Below are 27247 nucleotides of genomic sequence, written 5' to 3' on the forward strand. Positions count from 1 at the left end.
ATTCAAATTCTGCTGTGATTTTTTTAGGGAATGGTATGCCCATTTTAGTTACAGTTTTGTGGAAAACAATCCCTTTGGACAGTAAATTACCAATTTGTTGCCATTTTTCTTTCTCTAGTATGCTTTTCTGTATATCATTAGAAACAAAAATGAGATCCAGCCCAGAGCTGGACTTGTCATTTTGACTTTTAAAAAAATGAATAAATCTTTCACTGAATGTGGTTCAGTGTAAAATGACATTTTAAAAGTCTGACATTTGGATCAGCAAATAGGTCACTATGGCTTAAGTTGAACTAAATGGAAAGATTGTTTGATGGCTTGGACAGCATGAGAAAATAGCTGTATAACATTCCCAGTTCTTCCACATACCTCCACCTTTTTTAGTTTCATCATTACCCTAGGTTTACCATCTTGGTCTTCTATTTCTTGCATGGAGATAATAACATAACTATCACATGACAGCATAGTGGCTGTGTGCTTATTTACTAAAGCCAGCTCTCCACTTTTTCTTTGAATAAGACTTGCTTCCAAAAAGTGTTCATAGGACTGAGGCCTTAAAGAGGTAAATATATTGTGTGGGTACATAAGCTGAACATAGAAGTGTTCTGTACATGTCCATCTCAAGATGTAGAACTTTATGGAGGAAGTTTAGTTTCAGTGATACCTGAACATTTATAATGGAGATGACACAGTTGAATGCTGACTGCTTTGCATGGTGTAAAATTATGCCCTTCGACATAGTGCTTCTGCAATTATTAAGCATTACAACATCCAAATATGCTCAGCACCAATTCTCAGGATTACTGTGGCCAATTGCAGTGAGTACAGAGAAGGCCCAGTCTCCATAGGCAGGAGAAGATCAGCTTCCTGGTCTTTCAGTCTCCCTCATTCTCCTGACAGCTAATTTAATACTTTGCCTAGAGAAGAGTGGAAACGTAATAGTCCATTGACAGTTAAAAGATTTTAAAGTGACGTTTTCAAAGATCACACTAGTTATAATACCTCAGGATTTGGCATTAAGGAACTGCTGCTTTTCAACTGCTGCCAGAAACGGTAGTTGATATAGCTTAGATTAAAGTCAAGAGTTGCTTAAGTAAGTGATTCTATAGTCAGTATGCTTCTGGGCTTGGCACTAGTTCCATTGTAATCTTCATAAATGGATTTTGATTTAAATTTAAACTGTATTTCATTTTAATGCTGGTGACATGGAGCATCAGAATGTATGGCATTATATACTGATTTTGTGAAGGGCTATTATCTAAAAAACCCAAGAACTGTTAAATCTGATGGAAATATATTTCATTAAGAGCCCAGGCACACGTGGAAGGTGAATAAATAATATGGTGTATTGCTGGATGCTGTAAAAATGAGGAATGAGGGGGGAGATAATTTCCAAAATTATGACTTCTGTAGCTGTTAACGGAAGCATTTGTAGAAAAATTAACTTGTTTTCTCCCCTGTATTCCAGCTGACTTTGGTCTTGCAAAGCAAAAACAGGAAAACAGCAAGCTCACCTCCGTTGTTGGAACTATTCTCTACTCCTGGTAAGCAAATGTTAGTGCTTGAGTTTGAAGGTCTGCTTTGTCTTCAAAGCATAAATTTGATAACTGAAATTGAGGTTGTTTAATGTTGCTAGTGGGAAGACACACTGGAAGAATGAATTGTTTAAGGATTCATGCACACTCCTTCCCTTCGCCTCTCCATTTTCATGCCTACAATGAGGAGAACCGTGGTTTTTATTTTGGACAAACAACAGTTCTATATGATGACGAGGCTCAGGAGAATAAAATTTATTTTGCTTTTCACTTCAGAACAATTTGGGAACTTAAACAGTGGTTCTTATTTACTATAGCTAATTCATCTCCTCAGCTCTGTTTTTACATATGCTTGGAATCTTTATTCTTTTGAACTGAAGCATATTGTATGCACAAAAGTAATATACCTGTAATATACATGCACATAGGCAAAAGTAATATACCTGTATTCATGTCAAAACAGGCAAATCTCAACAAGCTTATTTCATTAAGAGCCCAGGCACACGTGGAAGATGAATACATTTCTGCAAATTAGCTGTGTCTACATCATTGCCTTGAACTCTTTGAAGCATGCAATATATTTCATTTCTACTTTTCTCATAGGTTTGTTACATGGGGCTTTAAGGACCTAGGATGTTTTTAATTTCCAGGCTCAGAATGCCCCCCCCCCCCCCAATCACTAACACTGTTCCTAGGTGTATAAGGACTAGGGTCCCAAGTGTCTCCATAAATCAGTTTAATAGTTTAGGTAGCATATATGTTCTTCTTTACAATTTGGTGATCACTTTGGTGATCACTTCAGCCAGAGTCCACCACTGTTAAACAAGGAGTGACTTTTATTGAGAAACATACAGAAATAAAATATCATGTATGAGTTAATGTCAAGACAAATAAATACATACATTCCAGGACAAGTACAAAATATTTCACTTGATGATAGTCTGAGTTTGAAGAGAATACAGTTAGCCCTCTGTATCCATGGATTCTTTATCCATGGATTCACGCATCCATGGCTTGAAAATATTTTTTAAAGTATAAATTCCAAATAACAAATCTTGATTTTGCCATTTTATGTAAGGGATAGCATTTTACTATGCATTTTACTGGAACCAACTCCAGTGGATAACAACAGCCCACTTACGTATTTGGAGTTCCACGTGTAGAAGGCAAGATAACTCAAGAAACAAAACTAGTTCCAGGCTTGAGTGGGTCCTCCTTGACATACTTTTACAAGTTCCCCTTGCCACTATGCAGTCTCTGCAGGACAGGCAAGGAACTCATTCATTCCACACAACCACATGCAGTCACTGTCTTTAGATTTAATTAGTTTCCATTAATGTCCTTCCTCAGTTTATTTAACTTATTTAACTAAGAAGTAGACTTGAAAAATAATAATTATTCAAGTCAGTTATTCTTTCATTGGCCCTGTACAGATGGGCCAAAAAGCACGTACTCAGTACGTGCTAGGGTTGCCTGGGAGCGTCCTTTTCAGATGCTCCCTAACCCTAGTATGTACTGAGTATGTCAAAATGTCGGCATCCTGTCTACATGAGCGCCACCATTTTGACGTAACAGCCGCGTCATGTCCAAATGGTGCGGTGCGGCCATTACGTACTGGTGTCACTGAAGGGTGCTTGTGGTGCCTTTTCAGCGGCGCCAAAAGGAGCTCCAAAATGGAGCTCCTTTCACGCCGCGTATCACTAGTGCAGTCTTTACATGGCCGCGCCAGCGATACTGAAGAGAAAGGGGCCGAGTGGCCCCTTTCTCTGTCTCCCTGCCTCTGTCAGGGTGTCCTTGGAGCATGATGCCCCAAGGACACCCCTTTCCAGGCCGCGGGGAAGCAATATTTTGCCACTTCCCTGAGGCCTGAAAAAGAGGCGGATTGGGGCCTCTGGGGCTGCCGCTGTGGCAGCTCAGGCCCCAATCCGTCGGGGAAAGGGGCGGTCTGTATCCCACCCTTGCTTTGCTGTTTGATATGAACAGCATACTTTTTTGTTTTCTGAATACCTAGGCAGAAGAGGAGTATTGGTGAGAATGAGGTACTGTGGCATGCGAGAAGCTTTTGAAAATGAAGGTGTTAAGACACAGGCCAACATCTGATACAACTGCAGTGGAGTAGAAAGTGCCATTGATGTAGTTCCATTGTAGCCTACCACAGTTCTGTGTAATGCTTGTTGTTTCTTCTGTGCCTGGCTTCAAGAAATGCTTGGAGCCAAGACACTAAGGGAAGATGGCTTCAAAAAAGTTTATTTCCCACACCAGCCTATCCTGTAGTGCATTATCTCCAAGAGTACTGAGAGGCAAACCTAAAAGAAAGAGCAGGGCATACTGCCAGACAGTCTGTAGTCTAGTGGGAGATTCATTTTGGGTAGCCTCCTCCTTCTCTGGTAGTGGCATATGCATGCAGTAAGCAGCCAGGGGTTAACTCCCACCGTTTATCACAGTTGTCACATTCCTACTAACACAGGGAGGTCCTGGATCTCTCATTCTGTGAGTTTCAAAACTGTCAAACAGCTAACACTGTGGTCTGCTGCATGATCAGTATGACCCATAGGATCCAGGCCATAATAAAAGAGGCAAACAATATTTTGCATAAAGAATGATAGATACTTAGAGAAGAGGAAAATGGGAGCTTTTCAACTCAGATCACTGGGGCTATAGAGAAAATGGCATCAAAAAGTGGGATGCACAAGACCATATTATATAGATCAGGCTAATCAGTAAGCATTTTCTAATAGGTTAGGCTTAGGTATTGTTACACAAAGAGCTGCTTGAACAGATATCCATTGGGATTTTTGACAGTTTTTCCTTGAACAGCAGACCTCTATGACATATCACAAACTTTTGAAAATCATCCTACTTTCAGAAATAATTTGTTCCATGACATGAAAAGGCAGTGCAAGACCAAAGCAGTTTTGGATGTGTAGCACTAATTGTTCTTTGAGTCTCAGATAAAATGGCTAGTACAGACCACTGAAAATCAACTGAACCATTCTTAAAGTGATACTGCTTTATCACAGGTCTGTGAGAAGAAATTTGTACTTTGAGATTTATTGGTATCAAATGTAAGACCTATATATCCAGGAGAAATTTATGTAACTTCCCATAGAAGTTAGGTAATTACATGTTATAGGTGTTAGAGGTTTTCAGAAACTGCTTCAGTTTTTAGGAAGCAGTAAGTAGAAATATTTATAGATTTAGCAGTAAAATAAAATTGTGGATATAGATTGTACAGACTGAAACATAAATACAAGTAGCTTTTCAGAATTTGTAATGAACTAAGTATTTGGTCCCTTTGGTATTCAGGTTTTGTTCGGAAAAGCAAAGTTTTGGAAAAGCTAGGTTTTTAAAGTTTATATTTGAAAATTTTAGCAGCAGCATCTTCTGCAGAACTTGGAAAGGTCACTCTTTCTGGACTACACCTCCCTGAACTCCCCACCTTGCAGTTAAAAAGAGTATCTTTCCAGAGTTTGGTCCTTAGAGCATGAGTCGAAGCCTCACAAAGAAGAAATGAAAAGTAATGTGTTCACAAAGTCTTTTCACCTACCTTTTATTTTGGTAACTTCCATTCTTTTGTTATTGCTTTTGAGGGTAATGAAATGAAGATACATTATTCAGATTGGATTATTGTAATGCCTTCTGTATGTCATTCTCCACATGCCTTTGAAGCTTCAGCTACTAAGACAGACCACTTGTTGACAAGGACTAACCACAGGGAACATCTTAGTGATATTTTTCAACAATTGCAGTAGCTGTCTATTAGCATGAAGATTTAATGTGAAGTGAAGCTTGTTTCTCAACCTAAACAGCCTAATCCAAGTATGCGTCAGAGAAAGCTCCCCCCCCCCCCCCATACTAACCTTCCTCTTCTTTAGGGATACAAAAGAGATACCCAGACTGCTGAATTAATGTATGTTTTCTGTAAACTGTTCTTTCATCATATTTTTTTTTACTAATACTGTATTTTTATTCCTGCTTCTGTGTTTTCTGGGTTTATTTCTGCCATATTTTTCATCCATATTTATTCTTGATAATTTATTTCAATTTTTAAAACTTTTCTCGTGTTCAGCCAGTATTAGGTTTATTGTTAGGAATATGTTGTCACTTTTAAAATTGCTTTGGAAATGTGACTGACAGTTTTCACGACTATTTGTATTTGAAAGCTTGCTGCAAGCCATATTGAAGATAGTTATATGCTGATACTAAGGTGAATTTTATTCAGTTCATGTGTTTCCTTTCCTTCTATGATACAGTGAGGGACTAAATGTTGTGCATCTGTGTTTTACTTAATGATTTCATTGACCCAGGGAATGTCATCTGTCTGGTTCAGGGTAATAAAAGATAAAGTAGTGAACACACTGTATTTGAATTTCTTCAGTCCAAAATAAGTGTCTATCCATGATTAGGTCACTGGAATATGTTATAATTTATGTATTTGTTGCTGAGGTATTCCTAAAATACACTGGAAAAGTAAAAAAAAAATATATAAGTGTGTATGAATATGTCTGTGGCCTGTGGCTTGGTGCCCCCTGAGAAAAAAGTGTATAAGGAGCAGTCAACAGGGCATTTAGTTGCAACAGAATGATAAAAAGAGAGGACCATTACTCAAATGCAAAAATAATAATATCATTGGTGACAGGGGAGAACTTTAGAAGCAGTTATTTTAAGGAGGAAAGTTATGCATTGGAATAAGATTGTAAACTGTGATGCTACATCTATACTGGGGAGTGGGATTAGAAAACCATAATGTACTCAATTAGGGGATGGAAAGGCCAGCAGATACATATGACTGTTGGTGACAATGGTGGGGGGGAAACCCATAGTAAAAGTAGTTACCTGGAAAAGATTAGGACAGAAAAGGGGCAAAGTGGAAAATAGTGAGAGAAAAAAAGAAATTTATCTTTATTGACTGACAATCGTAAAAACATATTGGGTTGACACATATTAGATTGAAATGCACTAGATCACCTTGAGGTCACTGAGAAAAGTTAGTTGTGTCTGATTTAAGCTTTAATGATTTCAGTGGAGCTTAAATCCAGTTAATTTAAACCATTGGTCAAACACAGTAGCATAACAAAATGGAGGGAAATGGCTAGTAAAGAAAAGCTGAAAGAGAAAACAAATGTGACTAGTATGATGAGTATGTATCAAAAGCAATTAAAAATTAAAGTGGAGGAGTTAAAGAAAAAACAGACACAAATAGCTTTGCCCCCAGAAAAATCAGCCCAACTCACAAATGTAATAGGGATTCATGGGGGATTACAGTAACCGGAAGTCATGACCAAGTTGAGGTGGAACTACACTTTGATCATTGCTTGTTCATCATAGGACTGTGAATCTTGACACAATATGTAAGATGAGTGTTGATTAAGAAGCACACAGCTCACTATAGTCTATAGATTCTTACAGCTGAATGCCAAGAGCTGATACTTGATAGGAAGTTCTCCTGCGACAGGTTGAACTCGTCAACATGGCTGTTCAGTTTGGGCTTAGCCTCTTTTAGTCTTTAACATTGTTTGATTTCCTAAATCCCCTCCTTTTACCAAGATATCACTCAAATAGTAATCACTTTTTATTATGACCGTTAAACACAGAATCATCCATTCAAAACTAATATTTACACAAGCTAATCCTTGTAAGACAGTCTGAAAACAAGTGGGATACTGTCAATCAGCTCATCAAGATTCAGCTTCAGGAAGGAAAAAAATCTTTCTCTACATCCTTATTAAAATTAAACTTATGCAAATATTGTAATAAAATATTAACAGAATAAAATTGGAAATGAATAGCATTATAACATAGCTTGCTAGGGAGACTTGTTTCTTTTAATTTACGCTGCTTAAATGCGTTCCATTGTATTTTGAAGCCATTTTTGTAAATGAGAATATCCTAACAAAGTGCTTGGAAGATTAAATTATCTTCTGTGCTGCTATAATTTTTTGTTCAGCTGCCAAACCCATTTTAAGATTGGGTTTAGCATGCAAGAAGATCTGTTATTAAATAAAAAAATACACTTTCTGAGTACAGCAGCAGATGCTAAGTCTTTCAAAGAAAACATAGCACATGGCTCAATCTGTTAGGAAAAAAGAAATAATGAAATTGAAAAAATGTTCAGCTAATCTGCCTTTGTTCTTGCTATAACTGTTTGTTTAGCAGAGGATACGCTAATCTATTTTAGTCAGGAAACTGGTGAAGCAGGAATCTTTCTGCTTGAATTCAAAACATGGGATTGAAAGCTTAAAACCAGATCATAGTGGTTGTTATTAATAGAATGTTTGCAAAATCCAGCTGCCTTAAACATAATTCATATCACACCTCGCATCTCTTCATGCCACTGTATTGTAATACAGAATCCTGTTTCTGAACTGAGTTCACTCTGCAAACCTCTCACTGAGGCATTTCTCATATTCTCATAGCATTTAACAATGCAGATTCATGAATTTTGCTTACTTATATTTATTTTATTAATTTGTACCTGGCTTTTCTCCCAGCATGCAGTGCAAGCATACAAACTATTAAAAACACAATACAGTGTCAATACAAAAGTTAAAGTACAATGAAATCAAATCCCCATTCATCAGCATCTTCCATCTTAGAAGAAATACCTTTCCCTATTCTGTTCAAATGTGTGTTCTCAACACTGTGATACTCTACCTGGTTCAAATAAAATTACGTAAGGTTTTTTTTTTTAAGGGTGAGGGTTTCTAATGGATTGGTGTGGCTTCTTGAGATTTCTTGCTTTTGGAGACTACCCACTCAAGAAAAGGCCATTAAAAGTGGATGTTTAGCAGAATCAAAGCAAAAGACAGCCTGTGTGGTGTAGTGGTTTGAACACTGCGCTGGTACTCTTGGAAGATTAGGGTTTGAATCCCCATTCAGCCATGAAAGCCCACAGGGTGACCTTGAGCAAGTCACACTCTCTCAGCTTCAAAAAGAAGACTAAGACCAGCCTCCCCTGAACAATTTTTTAATAAAGAAAGCCATGTAATAGGTTTGCCTTAGGTTTGCCATACGTTGGAAGCAGCTTGAAGGCACACAGTGACATCAGCATAGCAGAGGAGAAGGACATGTGGCCTTCTAGTCACTTTGATGGTTGGCTAAGTGGTGTTACAGTGGAGTAGACATGCTGCTCTGCTGTCCAAGTGGAGCTTGAGTAGAATGATTTGCAATCAAAGGCATCCTGATAGATGAAAGATAATTTATCACAATAATTTCTATTTTTCTTAAAGATGCTTTTATGTTATTAGCCTCTTCTTTTTCAGTTTCCCTACTAATATCTCTATATAAATGTACATCTGTGACTTTTATCTCTTTCCTGTATGAACTTCTTAATTTTGCTTTTACTTATATAGCCCTGAAGTTGTGAAGAGTGAGCCGTATGGAGAGAAGGCTGATGTCTGGGCTATTGGATGTGTCCTCTATCAGATGGCAACCCTTACCCCTCCATTTTACAGCACCAACATGCTCTCCCTAGCAACAAAAGTATGCAGGTTTGCTGGATGGAAATAGAACATTTTCTTTAGTGTATACGCACTTTCTGAATATGTGTTTCCTTCCTGGTTTCTTCTGGCACCATGAAACATGTTCTTCATGAAGTGCTACTGGATCACCAGGGGACTTTAGAGCATATCATAAAACCAGATTAGATGGTTGTGGTATAATAATAAAAATCATCATCATCATCATCATCATCATCATCATCATCATCACCACCATCATCATCATCATATTTATTTCTTACACACCTCTTCTCATGGAGAGAGGCAGAGAACAACAGAATAATATACTTGGTACTTTGCTGGATTCTCATCTAAGCATCTAGATAGTCATTTTTAATTTATAAAATATAATTTATCAGCTCTCCTTATCTCCTTATCATCTGTATTCTCTTTCCCCCATCAGCTTTCCTTTTATGCATGCCTTGTGTGTGGCTTGCCAAACTGAAATATTTTTCATATCAAGCAGTTCTGTCATTTACTGTTACTGGGCTATTACTCTTTATGGGATAATAAAATGCTCACTGTTTTTGCAAGGGTGTTCTGAAAGGCTCTTGCAGTCCTCAAAGCTTGTATTTACAATAAGAGTTTGCAACACTTGGTAAAAATCTTGAAGGATTTAAAAATTGTGCAAATTCATAATAATTTTTTAAAAACAGACATTTTTTGGGAAACAAAGATTTTTTTAGTGAAAATATGGGTGTCTACAAAATAACTACAATTCTTCACTAGCTAAGTGCACAATAAATAGTAATTTTTTAAAACTAAATCATAGGTATATTAGTAGTTTGTGCAGATGAAAATTGGATCATCTTAGTGTTTCTGAGCAATTTTAGGTCAGTTTTCTATGGAAGTTATCTTTCTGGACTTCAGTACTCTGGAGTTAATTGTTGTTGTAAACAGAGGCTGGATGGCCATCTGTTGGGGGTACTTTGATTGTGAGTTCCTGCATGGCAGTGGGTTAGACTGGATGGCTCCTGTGGTCTCTTCCAACTTATGATTCTACAATTCTATGATTCTAATCCTTCCCACTGCAACATGTCAACCATCCATGTGACCCATTCTTCTCCCCATTCCATTGCTCAGACAGTGCACACATACAAAATGAACAACAGATAAACAACCCATTCCTGTTAAATTGAAAAGTAGTGAATTACCTTAGCCAGTATAGACCAGAGAAACCCACCCTTTCTCCCACTTTAGTACTATACAAAGTAGCTGGATACAAAATAATATACTGGGGAAATGAGTTACTACCTGGTTCTAGTACTCACAGGCTATTTACCATTTCCTTCTGAGCTACTGGAACCCCACCCAGGTCAAATCACCTGCTCAATGCTAGACCATCGCAAAGATATGGAGAACACAATGTATCTAATTTATTGCGTATAAGTGACATTGGTGCGTTACATCATATTAATTATGTGGTGTGTGCCATGCTGTTGAAATAGAAAAAATAGCCATCTAATACATGCATAACACAATAGTTACCTATTTTTAACAGCAAATATTTATTTTGTAGATAGTAGAAGCTGAATATGAGCCAGTTCCATATGGTACCTACTCTGAAAAGGTATCAGCTATCATTAAACAGTAAGTATCTTGCTGTGTAGAGTTTCTGTCTTCCTTTTTTTGGTAATTACAGTCTCATTCCCACTACATAATAAACCAGTTTGCAAACCGATTTGAGGTGATTTAAATTGCCCTTGTTCACACTTGTGCTGAATCCCTGACGTAGTTTGTCAAGGGGTCCCAGCACTAGACCCATTTAAAGCGGGTCCTCCAGATCCGCAGAATTCCCTATGTCTTTTGCAATAAACCAATTCAATGCTAGTGTGAACAGTATGTGAAGAAGAATCTGTTCCCTGTGACACAATCATCAATAGTCAGAGGGGAGTGTCTTAACTGTGGTCAAGCCAAACCTAAAAAACCTTATCTGTGTTCGCCCATCTCTTGAACCTCCCTCTTCCTGGGCAAAGCACCATTTTGGGCTGCCCATGCTGCTGCAGGCTCCATTCCCACTCTGCTCTCCCTCTTTACAGCCACTCCTCCATTATTTTTTTGAACTTTTGGAGAACTTTTCATGTTTCTCAATAAAGCTCGTCACAGGACAACTTACGTGAATGACAGTCGGTTCGTGCCTGTGAACAGACAGGCCTTTTTTTTGACTGAGTCAGATGGAAAGATGTGATCATAGAGCTTATAGTACTAGTCTGAAATGTGAAATGTCTCTGAAAATTGGGCTAGTCCGAATCCATCAAGGAAAATCATAATCTAGTCCTCTGATCATGTGGTTTCTTGTGCTTCTGTACTAACTTGAGATCCCCCCCCCCCATTTAAATCAATGCATAAAGGAATGAGGAAGTCAGTTTATGTATGAATGAAGCTTTGGGGCACTGACTGGCATACCAAGAGCTTTGTGCTTATGGTTACATGTTCTGGTATCTTTTTTAGGTACAGTGATGAGATAGAGACTACAGTCACTGTAGTCAGCATCATAGGAAGTCTGTGGTTCAACTGAGGGAACTTACTGCAGTGTGAGCTGCAGACCATTACTAATCACCTTGCTCAGGGAAATCCTGATGCTTACAGAACAACATAGAGGAAAACAAAGGGGCACTCCCTGAAAATAGAAGAAAGTAGAAAATCAGCAGTTCCCTTTAGAACATGGCTAGAAATTGTGTGACTCCCCAGATGGTTTTGGACTGCAGCTTCCAGCAGCCCTAGTCAGTATAGTCAGTAGTGACAAATGCTTGGAGTTTTAATTACTAACATCAGGAAGGTCACACAATTTCTGTCCTTGATTTAACAAATGGATTTCTAAAACAGTTTACAAGAGTCCTGTATTTTGAACTGTTCTATGATTTGTCCTTATGATGCACTTCTTGGATCTACTTGTGCAGATATTAATCTCATTGACTTCGCTGGGGGTTAGATGCGTTTCATTTAGTTATTGTTGCTGTAGATTACTTGAATAATGATGGTTGTTTTTCATAGGTGTTTAATTCCCGATGCAGAGAACCGTCCCGATATAGTAGAGGTCAGTTCAATGATATCTGATGTTATGATGAAATATCTAGATGGTTTATCAACTACCCAGCTTGTCTTGGAAAGGAAACTGGAACGCGAAAGAAGGCGTACTCAAAGGTATTTTATGGAGGCCAATAGGAATGCAGTGACATGTCACCATCACCTTGCTGTATTGTCTCAAGTAAGGAAATATATTAATTTTTTGTCTTGTATAATAGAACTTTCTCTATATGGTGGTTGAGCACTTATAAGCTCTCATGCCTGTCACTTGTATAGACAGTATGACATAATGTTCACATTGGCTACCAAGCATGAACCTCTATATATTGTATGGATAACTTTTGATTCTAAGAGAAGGAAACTATCATAAGTACAGCCACCAAACCCGTGCCTTGTATCGAATACTGAAAACTGTGGTGCTTGCTTGTCTACCTCTAGTGATCACAGTTAGTAAAGAGTGTTGCAAGCTCTCAACACTGAACGACCAAATACTTCTCTGCTTAATTCAGTCTAATAAATAGAACCCATTGCTATGAAACGTACTTACATTTATACCCCACCTTTCTTCCATTGAACTCAAGGCAGAGTACCTGCTCTGCTTCTCCACATTATATCCTCACAACAACCCTGAGAAGTATGTCAGCCTGAGAGAAGATAATTAACCCAATATTACTCAGGGGTGGAGCAGGTGCATCAGGATAGCACAGGAGTCAGCACAGAGAAGATGTTTACACACCTGTTCCTGCACCAATGTGGCACCCACTACCAGCATGCACTCCTTAACTTACCCTTACTCAGAAGCCCCCCTCCCTTCACAGCATCTGATGCAGAAATGGGGTACCTGGCTGTTAGCACATGTACCCAACCCTGGCTGCACCCATGTATGTGTGATGGGATGGCAAGGTAATAGGGGTTGCAGCAAGACAAAACCAGCTGAGTATGGCAAGTTAAGGTAAGAACAGCTGGGGGTTGCTGTGAAGTTTCCAGGAAACTCTGTGGCAAATCAGGGGTCAGATTAGCTTGGTGTGCCAAGAAAACCTATTATAGGTTTCCTGTAGGGTCGCCATAAGTTGGAAGCAACTTGAATGCACACAACAACAACAAAATGGATGTTTACTCCAGGATCAGGCCAATACCACTGGATCTGCATCTACTCTGGTAGGACTGGGCTCGATCCTGCCCCTGGGGTTTTGGCCTGTATCATCTGAACTGAACAACATGAGGCCCTGGGGAACACTGACCTTTTGGCCCATGCGGACAACCACTCTGTTAATTTCATGATTCATTGGGGACTTGAACTTGGATTTAATCACTGTACCACTCTTGCTTCAGTCCAACAAAACAGCTACATTTAACTATGATATGGATCAGTTGAGTGACAAATTAAAGCTTCGTTCTTTGTACAGGCTTTTTGGGGCCCAGTTGCTGGCTTAATCTTTTCCTCACCAAGCTGTTGAATTCTCTTGATTGCATTTGGCTGGTTTGGGGTTTTTGTTTGTTTGTGTGTTTGTTTTTTGAAAATTATTTTAAGTGTGCCATAATTTTTAAATGATGTTTTATTGTCTACCCCTATATTAGATGAGAACTAAATATTTCAATAAATAAATACATTTTGCAGAGCTAGGAGATCAAGACCAGATTGCAATGTAGAAGAAAATGTGAAATCAGTATTAAAGCCAAAATAATGTAACCTTCCTAAATTAGGGGTCTTTGTGTGCCATGGTCATCTGCAGTCAGTTTCCTTACAGATGAAAATATGTAATGAATATCAAATAGTGTTCTGCAAACATTGGTTTGGATTTTTACAGTGCTGGGTAGCAGATTTTATGAAGCGCTTTGAAAGAAGTTGGAGAAAATTAATAGTGTTGCTAGAACATTGCACCTGGACCCATCATCTGGGAATCATACTGTCAAAACAAATTGTTTCTATTTTCCTTTGTAGGAACATTATGAAAAGTCAAGTCTCAGCAGTAGTAGCAGTGGAACAGCCAGTTTAAAAAGTGAATTTTTTGAAAACACTGATCTGCCTGAAAACTTCCATCAGTCTTTTGGAAAAGATGAAGACAAAACATGTGATGAAACCCTGTCAGATGATAATGGCACTATAGAAAACCCAGAAAAAGGTAGTAATGGGGAAGAATTTCTTCAATATGTCTAGCATGCTAATCAGAATTTAATAGAAAGATTTATTTCTGCTTTTGTCTTACACACAGATGTCTTCTCAGAATTAGATGATGAACTGGATGTATCAGATAATTTCAGTAGCTCTAGTTCAAGTCCCATCAAAGAGTCAGCATTTGGTAAGCTCTGTTATTCAAAAGTTCTAATGTCCAATATTGTTAAGCCAAAGTTCATTAGTTGAAATTGGGGTGTGATTAAATAATTTTGAAACATTCTCTGAGCTTCTGTTAATAAAATACATGGATCATGGGGGAAAGATAATGCTGGTCCAAATTTTTCAGAGTGAGTTTGGAAAGGTCAACTAAAGCAGCCCCAGAGAAAAGAGAAGAAAAACAATTTTGCTCCCTGTCCCATCACGAAACGCTGCATAAAATTGGACTAGAAACCCACTCTTAAGTTTTCTAAAATCCCTGTATAAAACAGAGTACTGAGGGACTCTAATTTAAGAGATGCTGCTCTCCAAACTTTCCAGGACTGACAGTTCTGCAGTTCTGGCCAGATTATATTTTGTCAGTATGGAAGTCTAGCGGGTTCACAAACAATCAGAAGGCCCCATACAGATAAAATGAATAACAGCAGTGGAAAGCACAAGCAACACTTGCAATCTGTGTCATCTGCACTGAAGGAAGAAAAGGAAACGAGTATGTGAGTCTTGGGTTCAGTCTTGCTCATTTGTGTAGTACTAAACTGTCATTAGTGTTGCATTAGAGGAAGAATGTAGCTCTCTTTTCTGAAACAAGAGGAACCTGAGATGGAATACATCTGTAGGCTGCCACATAGAACATTTGTATTCAGGAGCTTTAAATTCACGTCTTTGAAATGAGAAGTCATAGTATGCCTCAGCATATTTAGCAATAATGCAATTAAAACTGTATATTGCTTTTGGCTTATTGGTTTTTTTGTGGTGTGTGTGTATGTATGTGATAATGTCATAAAATGTCTACATTTAAGGTCTAGTTCTGCACAAATCCTTCAAAAAAGGGCAATTCTGAGAACTAAAATCTCTTGTCTGCTTGGGTGAGGGTTAAGTGTTCCTTCAGAGCAGAGCTTATTCCATGTTGGAGTTCACAATGCAATAAAATAGCAGGTTTTGTTTACTGTTTCTGTCTGTAATACAGTAATAAATTAAAACATACAAACAGAACAGAGATTAGAATGGAAAAATTAATACTTTTAATCTTCTATGTACTGGCAGTGAAAAAAGTGCCAAAGCAAAGTATCTTTGCTTCTGGTGACATCAGCCTTGTCATCAACAGAAAAGCTTTCCAGCCAAGAGAAGAAAGCAAAAGTTTTAGAAATGTGTTTCCTTGACTGATTTCTCTCTTCTCTAATATTGTGCTCTGTGTGTGCCCTAGATTACCTTGGCAAGCAGCCAGTAGAACACAAATTACATTAAATTCCTTGCTATGGATTTAGTCATTATATAAAATCTGTGAATCAATTTTCTTGATTCAAAGGTGTTCGTATTCACACTATCTTGGCAACAGTTGTATTCTCTCTGACCAGTCTGTCATGTCAGGACCTTCAAATTCACACTGAGCATCACTACATTTTAAAGATAGTTAGGTCTCTGCCGCAAGAAGAGAAAGTGAAAAAAAATTCAGCCATATCTTGTCTCAGCTGCAACTTTCCAGTGACAGTAGCAGGACCCTGTTTCCAAATTGTCATATAGGACCTATATCCTTCTGTTGCTGCTGCTGCTGTTGTATGTCTTTAATTCATTATTAATTTATGGTGATCCTACTCATTAAGTATAAACTGGCCTAGTTGCTTTTTCTGTTTGGCTACTGGATAAATAACCGAGGACCTCTGGCCGCTCCAGCCACAATCAACCCCGATTGGCCCAGGACCACAGCAACCGGGCGGCCCACTTCTTGAAGTGGGCTGCCACTGTGGTCCCAAATAAGCAATAGCAAATGCATTTCTATACTGCTTATCAGTGTACTTAAGCACTCCCTAAGCAGTTTACAAGATCTCATTTTAGCGACCTCAGAAGAATGTCAGTCGACCCCGGAGCCCCTGGCTGATATTGAACTCCTGATGGCAGCTTTGGGCCACCTTAGGCCCAGGACCCCATATATATCTTTCCTCTGTTCCTGTATTTATTTTCCCAGTGCTCTTTCCTGCATTTGGCAATAGCTACTATATTTAAGACTGTGCATTTTAATTAAAATAAGTTGAATTTTATAATTATATCAGATAACAAAGCTTAAATATCAAGATGCTATCTTGTGAAAGAAAGATGAAAGAAAGAGATCCTCAAAAAGTACAACTATTTTAATTATTTGAACAAAAACTATGCCTATATAACAAAGCACAGGCAGTAAATAAAAGAAACCAGACTAGAAACCAAAATCAACTAGTACTAATGTTAAGGAGGGAACTTAATTTTTTTTAAAAAAAATATCTATTCCAGTAATTAAACTCTAGCAATCAAAGAAATTTATTCAAGGCATCATTTCTCAATGCTGGAAATCCTTAAGAAGGAAGAAGTGATGCAGTCCACAATGTATAGACTGTTTAAGGCCTGTGCTAGTCAGAAAATTAATTAAGATATTGAAAAAGGATTTCAAAAAGAATGCAATAAATAATCCTTAGAGAAGTATAAAAATTACACATGGCTTTTACCAAAGGAAGGAGTGGCATTGTTTCAAGCAACTTTTTATGTTCTTTTTTATTTTGAGCTGCCCTGTAAGTCAGAGGTGAGCAGTCTTGCCCATGGACTAATACAAAACAAGCTTTCTCTCTCTAGTCTCCCCAGGTTACATCCCTCACAAGCCTCACTCTTGGTTATTAATAGACTGTAGTACATTGTGCTCTATTCCCTACAAAATCTTGCATAGATAGGGGGAGAAAAATGCGTAAATGCAAATCATTTTTTAAAAACCACAATGAATTATTGATCCTGAAATCACAGAGCTAGAAGAGACCCCAAGGGCCATCCAGTCTAACCCCTTGCCATGCAATCAAAGCATTCTGGACAGATAGCCATCCAGCCTCTATTTAAAAACCTCCAAAGAAGGAGACTCCGGGTACAACAATTTATCATTTAAATAAGTTGTAAGACCTTCTTGTATTATTTTAGCATCAAAAAATACTCATTCTTGAGAACCACAGGCCACTCTGGGATTTTTGTTCTGTTATTGATAGTCCACACAGCCCCCACAGATCCTGGAGCATAAAAGTGGCCACTGGACTGGTCAGATTGCCCACCCCAGATTTAGGTAAATCTGACACTACTGAGGAGCCAATCTTCCAAGCAGTGTCTGCATTTCTTTTCCCCGTACAGAGAGAATTCAATGTCACTCACTGCATACAGAAAGGAAAATGTGCTAGATAGCATTAGGGACAGGCCTTTGGGAGAGAGAACCTGGTTCAAATGTTATTCAGCCTGTGCAGTTCGTCCTTGGGGATAACGCAGCCCCCAGGATTAGTCCTGCCCCCCATCCTTGTCTTATGGCAAAGTAGTAAAACATTTTTCCAGTTTGCAAGTCTGACTAAAATATGACGTTTGGAATCATGCTGAATAATTATGCACTGTGTATATCTTGATATATGTTATATTTAGAACTGTCTTTTATTTCCAGTATCCTTTTAAGAGGTGCTATGATAAGACAAAAATGTTGGGAGATGGAATCTATTTCAGCCATCTAAAATATTTTCAGCGCTAAGAATAATACCCATTGTGCTTTTGTTACAGGTGTTATAAAACGAAGCTACAGTGCTTCAGAAAGACAGCCTCAAGCAAGGTAGGTTTGAAATGTAAAATTAAAGATATGAAATGTCTTGCCACCTTTACAGTTCAGTTCTCCCAAATGGTGACTGTGCCATATATGGCAGCTTTGAAGTGTTCCAAACTGAGAAATACTTTTCCAGATTTTCACATTAAAAACAGGTACTTTTTCTCATCCAGTCAGATACAAATAACAAAGAAACTTGCATGGAGTGAATTATGTGGTATTTCCTTACCCCCATAGAAATTCCAAAGTACTGAGGATCAGGATTAGCGTTAGTAGAAATACATGTCTTTTATTTTATGAAGACATTGAAAATTCCATTACCCCATCTCCATACCTACTAACAACCAGAATATGTCACTTTTGCTTCTCAGTATCCTGGCTCATAAAAAAGTCCATGCTAAATAAACTGTAGAACTCATGTTATTGTTGTTGTTTTGGTCCTGGTATATTACATTGGCTGAAATGTAATAATTTTAACAACAAATTATTGTTTTTGCCATTGACAAAAAGAAAAAAATAGTTTGTTGTGCCAGGTTTTTCCACAGCCATTTCTTGTCTAATGGGGAAGGGTCTGTACATGGCAAGTGGGTGTTCATGGAAACTGTACAGCTTTTCAATGCAGATATATTTCAGTATATATTCTGTGCCAGTACATAGCTCTGGGAGAGTGATATGTCCCATCTGAGTGGATGAGCATTCACAGTGCTTAAAACTGTGTACAACTCTTGAATCATGAACCATGGAGTTATACAATGGGCCCTTGTTCTCCTCTGGGATTTGGTTCCAGGAATGCCTGTGGATACCAAAAACCATGGATGCTCAAGTCTCATTAAATACCATACTGGGTATCATATTTAAAATCTTTCTCAAAATATATCCTAGCCAAATTTATTTGAGGGGTTATTTTGTTGCCTGGGATCCCCCCCCCCCCCCAAAGAAATGAGTAAAATATCCGGAACAGTTATTCTTGTAAGAATATAAAAAAATATTATTATTGCTCATTATGATAGAATTAATTGGTGGAAATTGAAAGAAGCATTTAGAAAATATCTGGTAGACAAAGGTATTAAACACCAAAGGCCACTTACATTATGTGGGGCAAATACAGTACATATTTTGTGTAGCAGTACTCAGCAGGCAGTTTTGTGAATACAAATAAAGTACTCCTATCTAGAGAGAGATGAATATTATATACATAACTGTTGGTCACTTTATATCCCAGTTTTCTTCTATGATAGACTCTGAGAAGGTATAGATAGTGTTCCAAAGTACTGATAAATTCTAGAATAACAGATCAAATTTCTCATATACTGTTTCTGAAAGATCTTTCTGATCAGTACACTTTTTTTTAAACAGGGATTTTATTGGTATCCCAGGATCCAAACCCAGACCAGGTAATTTTACAAATAGATCAGAATGGGGGGGACTCAGCTTACCATATCTAATTCTATTTAGTATTTGTTACAGTTTTACATGTAGTTTCTTCTTTTATTCTTCAGCTTTGCTGCCTCTTGATCTGCTTGTGAAAGCACCTTCGCTCATGTTCAGGGCCCACGTTAAGAACATAGAGGACTCCCTAGTAACAGGGTGGAAATCCCATAGCCTTCCAGCTGTGATTCTTCGCAATCTGAAAGATCATGGTAGTACTTAACAGTAATTTTCAACAATAATAGAACAAGAAATTATAGCAGGATTAGTAACAGTGTAGATGTTTTCTGGAACAATACAATATATTTCTTTAGGTTTCTCTCAGATAAAAATGTCTAAAGGTCTCTAGACCACCCCAAAAAATTACAGCATAATATTAAGAAGGAATGGAGGTGGTTGCAAAATGTAGTTACAGCAATTAATGGAAGGATGGAATGGTGAGTGGGCACTCCTGAGAAAGTATGGGTTATTATAGCAGAGCAGAGGTGGGAAACGTGCAGCCCATGGGTTGTATGTTGTCCCTAATTCTCCATACCTGAATGACTTTGTTGTTGTTAATTGCTGTCAAGTTGTTTCACATCATGGTAACCCCATCAGTGAGAGACCTCCAAGATATCCTCTTATTAACAGTCCTGCTTACATCTTACAAACTCAAGGTTGTGGCTTCATGTAAGCCTGAGGGCAGGAAAATGTCTAATTAACAAATTGTAAACCGTCTGATAGCCTTTTGGCCGAAGAGTGGGGTATAAATAATAATAATAATAATAATTATTATTATTATTATTGACTGATTCAAACCATCTACATGGCAGTCCTTTTCATTCCATTCCAAACATTACCTTCTTTTATAATGCACCTGTCCCTTGGCCCCCATGAACCCTTTCCCCAATTTTGTAGCATGTGTTTTGTGTGATTTTTTGGATGAAAATGTTGGTAAAATCACCTTGAGCACACAAAAAGATGTGCAACAAGCAAACACCCTCCCCAAACCCCCCAGAACTGTGGGGGTACTATGTACCTGTACCCTGCCCAAAGTAACATTGTATAACTTCTGCTTGTTATTTGGGTCAGGATACAGCTAAAGGACAAGGTGTGTTTTGATACTGTCAAGAGTTGTTTGGGGCTTGGGGTGGTTGGCCTCCATCCTCTATGCATTTGGTCAGTCTCGCAGTAGAGCATGCTTGGCATGTAGAGACTGGGTTTCAAAAACATAGATTTATGTTACCATTTTGGACTAGGGTGGAAGTGTGACTCTGCATGGCTGGTATCCTGTAAGTGGCATATGCAAGCATAAGTCACTCTTACTCCTGCACATGTCGTTTTTTTTACATCAATGCTGAGGTTAGTATTCCCTTTCTTCCTACAGATTGAAAAAAGTGCTCCCTCTCCCAGCTTACTGTAGCACCTGCAGTCCCCACCCTCAACTATTGCATGCCTGATGGAGAGCAATAGGGGGACTGGAAAAATATCTGGTTATATCCCCTTAGCCAGATGTAAAATGATTACATAATCCCCTAAAACCGCTGGAGGACTCAACAGATAATGCAATCATTTCATGTCTGGCCACAGAGACATAATCAGGCACATCTCCTATCTATGCTCCGCTCTCCATGAGGCACAGAATGGCCATTGATATGGATTGCAGCAGCTCTACAGTAAATCCAGTGGTTGTAGCATAGTTCTACATGTGGAACTTCTACACTACGCTGAGCCATACAGAATACCAGTCTATGTGTGGCAGACTGGTATTGTGTTCATGTATGAATTGCCTTACTGTTTGGTAGATAGATCTTAAGAACTGAGATCATAAGGAGGTTTAAGGTGGAGTGGAAAGGGCTCAGTAAGATGCTTTATCAACCAGGATACTACAGAATTTATCTCCTGCAGAAATTAATTAATATAGCTATTGTTATGAAATCTATGATTTCTGGCTATGTGGGATCATGTAGATATCTTAGCCATCAGTCTGAAACAGTTTTCCTTAACTTGGTGTGGTCCAGATGTATTGGATGTGCTGACTGGATATGATGAGGACTGCAGTATCTACACAAAACTGTGGGCTGCTGCTTTAAGTTGATGAGTCTCATATAGACGTAATCAGAAACATCCAGAAATCGGATCCCATGGTAGTAACCATATTCCTCAGCTTCTGCAAGATGGCAAACTCTGTAGTACCTGCTGATAATTTTTTAAAAAATGGATCTATATTTTATGAAGGATCAGTAACTCTAACTCTGCTCAGTTAGTGCCATGCTTCCACCTGAAACCAGACATAAGTAAATGCTCTTTCATCTTCTCTTTCTCAGTGTAAATGGCAGAAGAGGTTTCAAAAAAGGCTTCCTTTTTCTGTATTCCAGTTATTCACAACATACAAATCAAAAATCTCTTTTAAGTTTCTTCCTGCCTCCTCCAATAAGAATAGCAACAGAGGCTCTGTCAAGCTGAAGTTACAGAGTACATATAATGACTTCTGGAGAAAACCCAACAGTCCACTTCTTTGCTGAAAAAGCAGCTTTTGGAAAGCAACTGGACTTAATCTTTTTCTGCCTGCTGCTTTTGCCTCCCCCCCCCCCTTTGTTCAGACACATTTTTGGAAAATCAGGGGAAAGCAGGCAGGGTGGAAAAATTCTAACAGAAAATTGCTTGTCTCCCAGCAATGGCATTTCTCTGTTGAAAATCAGGCCTTTCCAGGGCTGGATTTTGAGAAAGACGTAGATGTTCATAATTTTTCTCCTGTGCAGTTGGATCTAATAGGAAGTTGCCTTGATTCCATTTTCACCCTGTCATGTTACTCCTGTTTTAAAAAAGGAAGACTGACAATCTCACTGTTTACACGAAAAGAAGGCAGAGAGTTTCTTTTCCTGTGTCTTGTTAAGGATTTGTTTCTAAAGCATTCTAGAACTCTCTTGAGGGTTGCATTGAGCTTCCACTTGCCTGTTCCCATTCCTCTTCTTTTATTTGCTTTATACCAATCTTTAAAACACTTTTTTAAAAAAGAACTTCCAAAATTAAATATATAAAAATACAGTGGGCCCCCAGTATCCTCAGGGATCTGTTCTGAGACGTCCCACTGCGGATACAAAAATCCATGGATACTCAAGTCGCATAGTACTCGATGGTGGTGCTGCCATGCGGCTGTGCCACCATTGAAGACAATGGCACTTTACCTCCTGCCACCCCTGATGCCAGCCTCACCGCTCCCACCATGGTGGGTGGCAGAGGGTGTCTCTTCTACCTCCTCTTCCCTGCCTCCTCCTCCTTTCCTCCACTCCCCCCATCACTGCTGCTATGGCTCCTCCTCCTCCTCCTCCTCCTCCTCCTCCTCCTCCTCCTCCTCCTCCTCCTCCTCTTTCTCCTCTTTCCTGCCCCTTCCTCCTCCTTCCTCCTCTTCTCCACTCTTCTTTCTCCTCTCCTTCTCCTCCTCCTCTTACCCTGCCTCCTCCACCTTCCTCCTCCTCTTCTTCTTCACTCTTCCTCCTCCTTTTCCTTCCTCCTCCTACTCTTCTCTGCCTCCTCCGCCTTCCACCTCTTCCCTTTACCTCCTCTGTTGCCCTGCTGCTGTTTGTCCTCCTTTTCCTTCCTCCTCTTCCTCCTTTTCTCCACTCTTTCTTTCCTACTCTTCCACCATCTCCCCATGGGCTTGCCATCCATGGATGCTTAAATCCATGGATAACAAGTCCGCAGATATGGGGGTGGGGGGTGGACTGCACAATTAAAATATGTAAACAGATTAATAAATGAAAAAGTTAAAATCAAATAAAAAGAAACTAGTAAAAACATTTGTGAAAAAACATTGTGGACACCATTATTTTATAATATGGGCCTCTTTTTGAACTTTTCATAGGCACTTCAGAATGTAAAATCAGACGGATAGATGCTAAATTTAGCAAAAACTAAAGAGAAAAGGTTTTAGCACAGAAACAAATTAAAGATAGACATTGGTACTCATGGTTGTGCTGCTAATCTCTGTGCTTGCCAGATGGCATGCTAGCAGATCAGGGCATCTCACTCATGTTACAAATCCCAAAATGCAGAGGACATGATTATTTTTACCATAAGGCAAAAAGAGCTTCATGTGGCACTTACAAATTAGGTATTGCAGTGACCCTGGATCATGCCCCATGAGACAACAGCTAGCAGATGTTAGTTGGGTTTACCTCAGTGGTTGGCAAGGCTACCTTTCTTTCAGTCATAAAAATTGAAAAAGAAAATATCTCTTTCACAAAAGTACTCTTCAGGTCTGATGCATCCATAATTTACAAATATTTATGCTTATGTTCATGGAGGAATATCATAAAATTGATGGTAAAAATATGAACTTAATATATGCATGCAGTGTAACTGAATTGCTTTGTCATTCTATATACTTTTTAAAGTATATTTAATGATATTAATTAATGTCACATAGATTATTATTTAGCAGTGTTAATGTCTTTCTAGCTTTAAGAATTTACTGATTCTTTCAGACTTTAAAAAACTACTGATTCTTCAAGCTGGACTGTGCAAATATTAGTTATAAAAACTTTATAAATTTAAGGTACAGTTGCATTTTCTGTTTATCTATGAATAGCTAACTTTTCAGGGCATTAACTGTATGTAATCTTTATGGTGTTTTTTTGTTAAATGCTGAGCAGTACTAAATTGCTTAGGTTAGTGAATTAATTTTCACCAAGCTTAATAATACCTGGTCTATGGCCTTATTGAAAGAGATCTCTGGTCTTATTGAAAGAAATCACAAAGGAGTTCAAGGAACCAATGGGGGGAAAAAACTCTTCAAAAATACTGAAAGGAATTTCATTTTCTCAACAATATTACTAGCCAGCAATATCTTTCAATATAATCAGTGCCAAAGACATGGGGAAAGTCTTGGGATCAATCATGTGTAGCAAATAAGCCAAGCATTAATAATATATCTTTATCTTTGTTACCTAATATAATGCTTCAAGTTTCAGAGGCATGATGTTTGCACTTGGACAAAGGCATTGTACTTACCCTTTTGATTCTTAACTATGTTTCCCCCCTCAAAATATCCATAAGCCTCTTTAACTGTTTACTGTAACTTTTTATTTAATAAGTGTATTGAAAAATCAAGCCCCATCTTGATTTAAAATAGGCTGGAACATTCTGACCTTTAGGGTTAGAGAATTCTTGAGTTTTTCTAAGAATCTGACAAAATTCAGGAAAAGCCTTACCAAAAAAATCCATCACCACAGACCATCATCTCTATTTCCCCCTCCTTTCTTCCCTTTATCTCACAGTTCTTCACACTTACCAGTCATAGCAGGAAGAAGAGTTAACATATATACAGTAGCTTGTTAGTTTGGATGAGTATGCAAAGGGATCTCGTAGCACCCTGAGACTGAGAGAAAGAAATTGGCAGCATAAACTTTCATAGACTTGGTCTACTTCTAGACTTAGGGCCTAACAGACAGGCCAAAATAAAGCTACTTTGGGTCACTTTGAAGGTATGCTATTTAAATGATTCACGCGTCCTAAGAGGTTGGAAGTTGTGCCAAAGCCATGCTCCAATCCTAAGGACTGGAGTGCAGCTTTGACGCAGCTTCTGGCCTCTTAAGATGTCTTAAGCTTCTGAAGTGTAAAGATATATCATTAAATAAAAAAGTTAGGATTATCCATGCTATTGTAGTTCCTGTTTCTATGCTGATAGGGGGGGAAATGAACTAATTTGAGATGTGATGCTAGAGAAGAGTTCTGAGAATACTGTGAATCGCTAAAAAGGCCAATGGATGGGTTCTAGAGTAAATCAGGCCTAAATTCTCTCTAGAAGCAAATATTATTAAAGAGGTTCTCATTTTTTGCCATATCATGAGAAGAAAGGACTTAGAAAAGTCTATTATGCTTTGTAGAATTGAGGGCAATAGGAAAAGAGGAAGACCACATTCCAGATGAATAGATTCAATCAAAGAAATCACATGCATAAATTTGTAGGAGCTGAGCAGGATGGTTGAGGATAAGTTGACTTGGAGGTCTCTCGTTCATAGGGATGCCATGGGTTAAAGCCAGCTTGAAGGCAGTTATCAACAATAAGCTTCATATAAGCCACTTAGATATTAAAGTCACAAGAGGACCCTTATCCATGTTACACCAGGGAGATCAATACACCCATGCTGAGACTTGGGAAACAGTCTTTTCAGCTGTAGTACCACAACCGTGGAATATCCTTCCCCTGAAGGTCGAAGTGACGCCAACACTCATTTTATTTAGGTGCCAAGTAAAACATGTCTATCAAAGCCTTTGGACTTTTATTAATTCATCTTAAATATTGTTGCGCATAGTTTTCATAAATCTCTTAAATCTGTTTTTGAGTTGTTATGCTGTTTAATATTTTCTTAGCTTATTTTAAAAAATTGTTTCAAATGATTTAACTTGTTTTAATGCTATGTGTTCACTACTCTGAGATCCTTGATATAGAGTGGGATATAAATATTTTAATAATGATGATGATAATGATGAATATATATATATATATATATATATATATATATATTCCTACTTTTTTTGCTATTGTTGTTAAAGCTCATAACTTCATTTCTTGTTGTTAACTGCCATCAAGTTGACTTCCCCTTATGGAGACCTTATGAATGAAAGACTTCCAAGTCATCCTTTTATCAACAGCCCTGCACAGGTCTTGCAGGTTCAAGGCAGTGGCTTCCTTGAGTCTATCCATCTGTAGCACAGTCTTCCCAGTTTTTTCTACCTTACAAAGCATTATTGTCTTTTCTCATGAATCATGCCTTTTTATGATATGGCCAAAGTACAACAGACTCAGTTTAGTCATCTTGGCTTTTATGAAGAGTTCAGCATCATTTCATTTTTCAAATAATAATGATAATCAACACTATTGGACAACATGACTGAGACTTCTAGGAACTGAAGTCCAAAATCTCTTAAAGGGCACAGACCACTGCCCTAGTGAAACTAGGTAAATAATTCATCACCTAAGACTATTTACAGGTAGACAAGAGATCTAAATTCAGCTCTAGTTTGCAAATTAGTTCAGTTGGCCCTTGATATCCACTGGATTTTGGTTGCAGGACCCCCAATGGATACCAAAATCTGTGGATGCTCAAGTCCCATTATATACAATGACATAGTAAGTCTCTTTTATCAAATGGCAAAAACAGTTTGTTTTTGAAATCTATATATTTAAAAAAAATATTTTCAAGCTGCAGATGGTTGAATCTGTGGATAAGGTATCCGGGATATGGAGGGCTGACTCTTTAGTTATTTAAGAATCAAGCTGAGAGTAGTTCAGAAATAGTCCCTTGTTTTAAAATAAAATGACTTATAGGAAGAACAGTCTAGACTTTAACAAAATCCTAACAATAACTCACTGAAGCAGCTTACAGATTGAGGATAAATTTTATTCCATGACTTGAAATAGTTTAGTATTTATTCTTAGTCAAGAGGGAAAAGACAATGCAGTGTTTCACAATCAGAGGTATTTCTATAGAGGGCAGGAACTCACAGAAAGTTTGGGAATTCAGTAACCTGAAATCACCAATCAGCAATCTGAAATGACCTGACCAAGCAGCCTTCAGGTGATTTCTGGATGTACCTATTAAACATCACTCATGGGATTGAGGATGGAATCAAGCCTTGGATATATTCTTTTCTAGAATGAAAGGGGGAAGACTGTCTTTGTCTGAAATGTACTATGAAGTCCAGCCTCATTGATCCATTCACTTTTTACATAATCATAAGCCAGTACTATCCATGATACAATAAACAGTACAATCAGTACAGGCTTAGAATATGGTATTTGTAGAAATGGCAAATGTTATGTGCCAAATTATTCATCACATTATCACTGATA

The 27247-nt window shown here is 38.2% G+C and overlaps 1 protein-coding gene across 1 annotated transcript in view; it reads left to right on the plus strand.

Annotated features, from left to right (window-relative positions):
- Window positions 1–27247, plus strand: part of NEK10 (NIMA related kinase 10) — a 105848-nt gene that overhangs the window by 60003 nt on the left and 18598 nt on the right. Inside the window, exons 23-31 of the mRNA XM_089531322.1 lie at window positions 1469–1544; window positions 8888–9017; window positions 10554–10624; window positions 12029–12242; window positions 14004–14184; window positions 14275–14361; window positions 17943–17991; window positions 19339–19376; window positions 19482–19622. Of these exons, the coding sequence (XP_089387448.1) occupies window positions 1469–1544; window positions 8888–9017; window positions 10554–10624; window positions 12029–12242; window positions 14004–14184; window positions 14275–14361; window positions 17943–17991; window positions 19339–19376; window positions 19482–19622 (987 nt within the window). The remainder of the gene's footprint in view (window positions 1–1468; window positions 1545–8887; window positions 9018–10553; window positions 10625–12028; window positions 12243–14003; window positions 14185–14274; window positions 14362–17942; window positions 17992–19338; window positions 19377–19481; window positions 19623–27247) is intronic.

This window comes from Sceloporus occidentalis, unplaced genomic scaffold (genome assembly GCF_023333645.1).
Source record: "Sceloporus occidentalis isolate IW3139 unplaced genomic scaffold, rSceOcc1.0.p SCAF_7, whole genome shotgun sequence".
Taxonomy (NCBI): domain Eukaryota; kingdom Metazoa; phylum Chordata; class Lepidosauria; order Squamata; family Phrynosomatidae; genus Sceloporus; species Sceloporus occidentalis.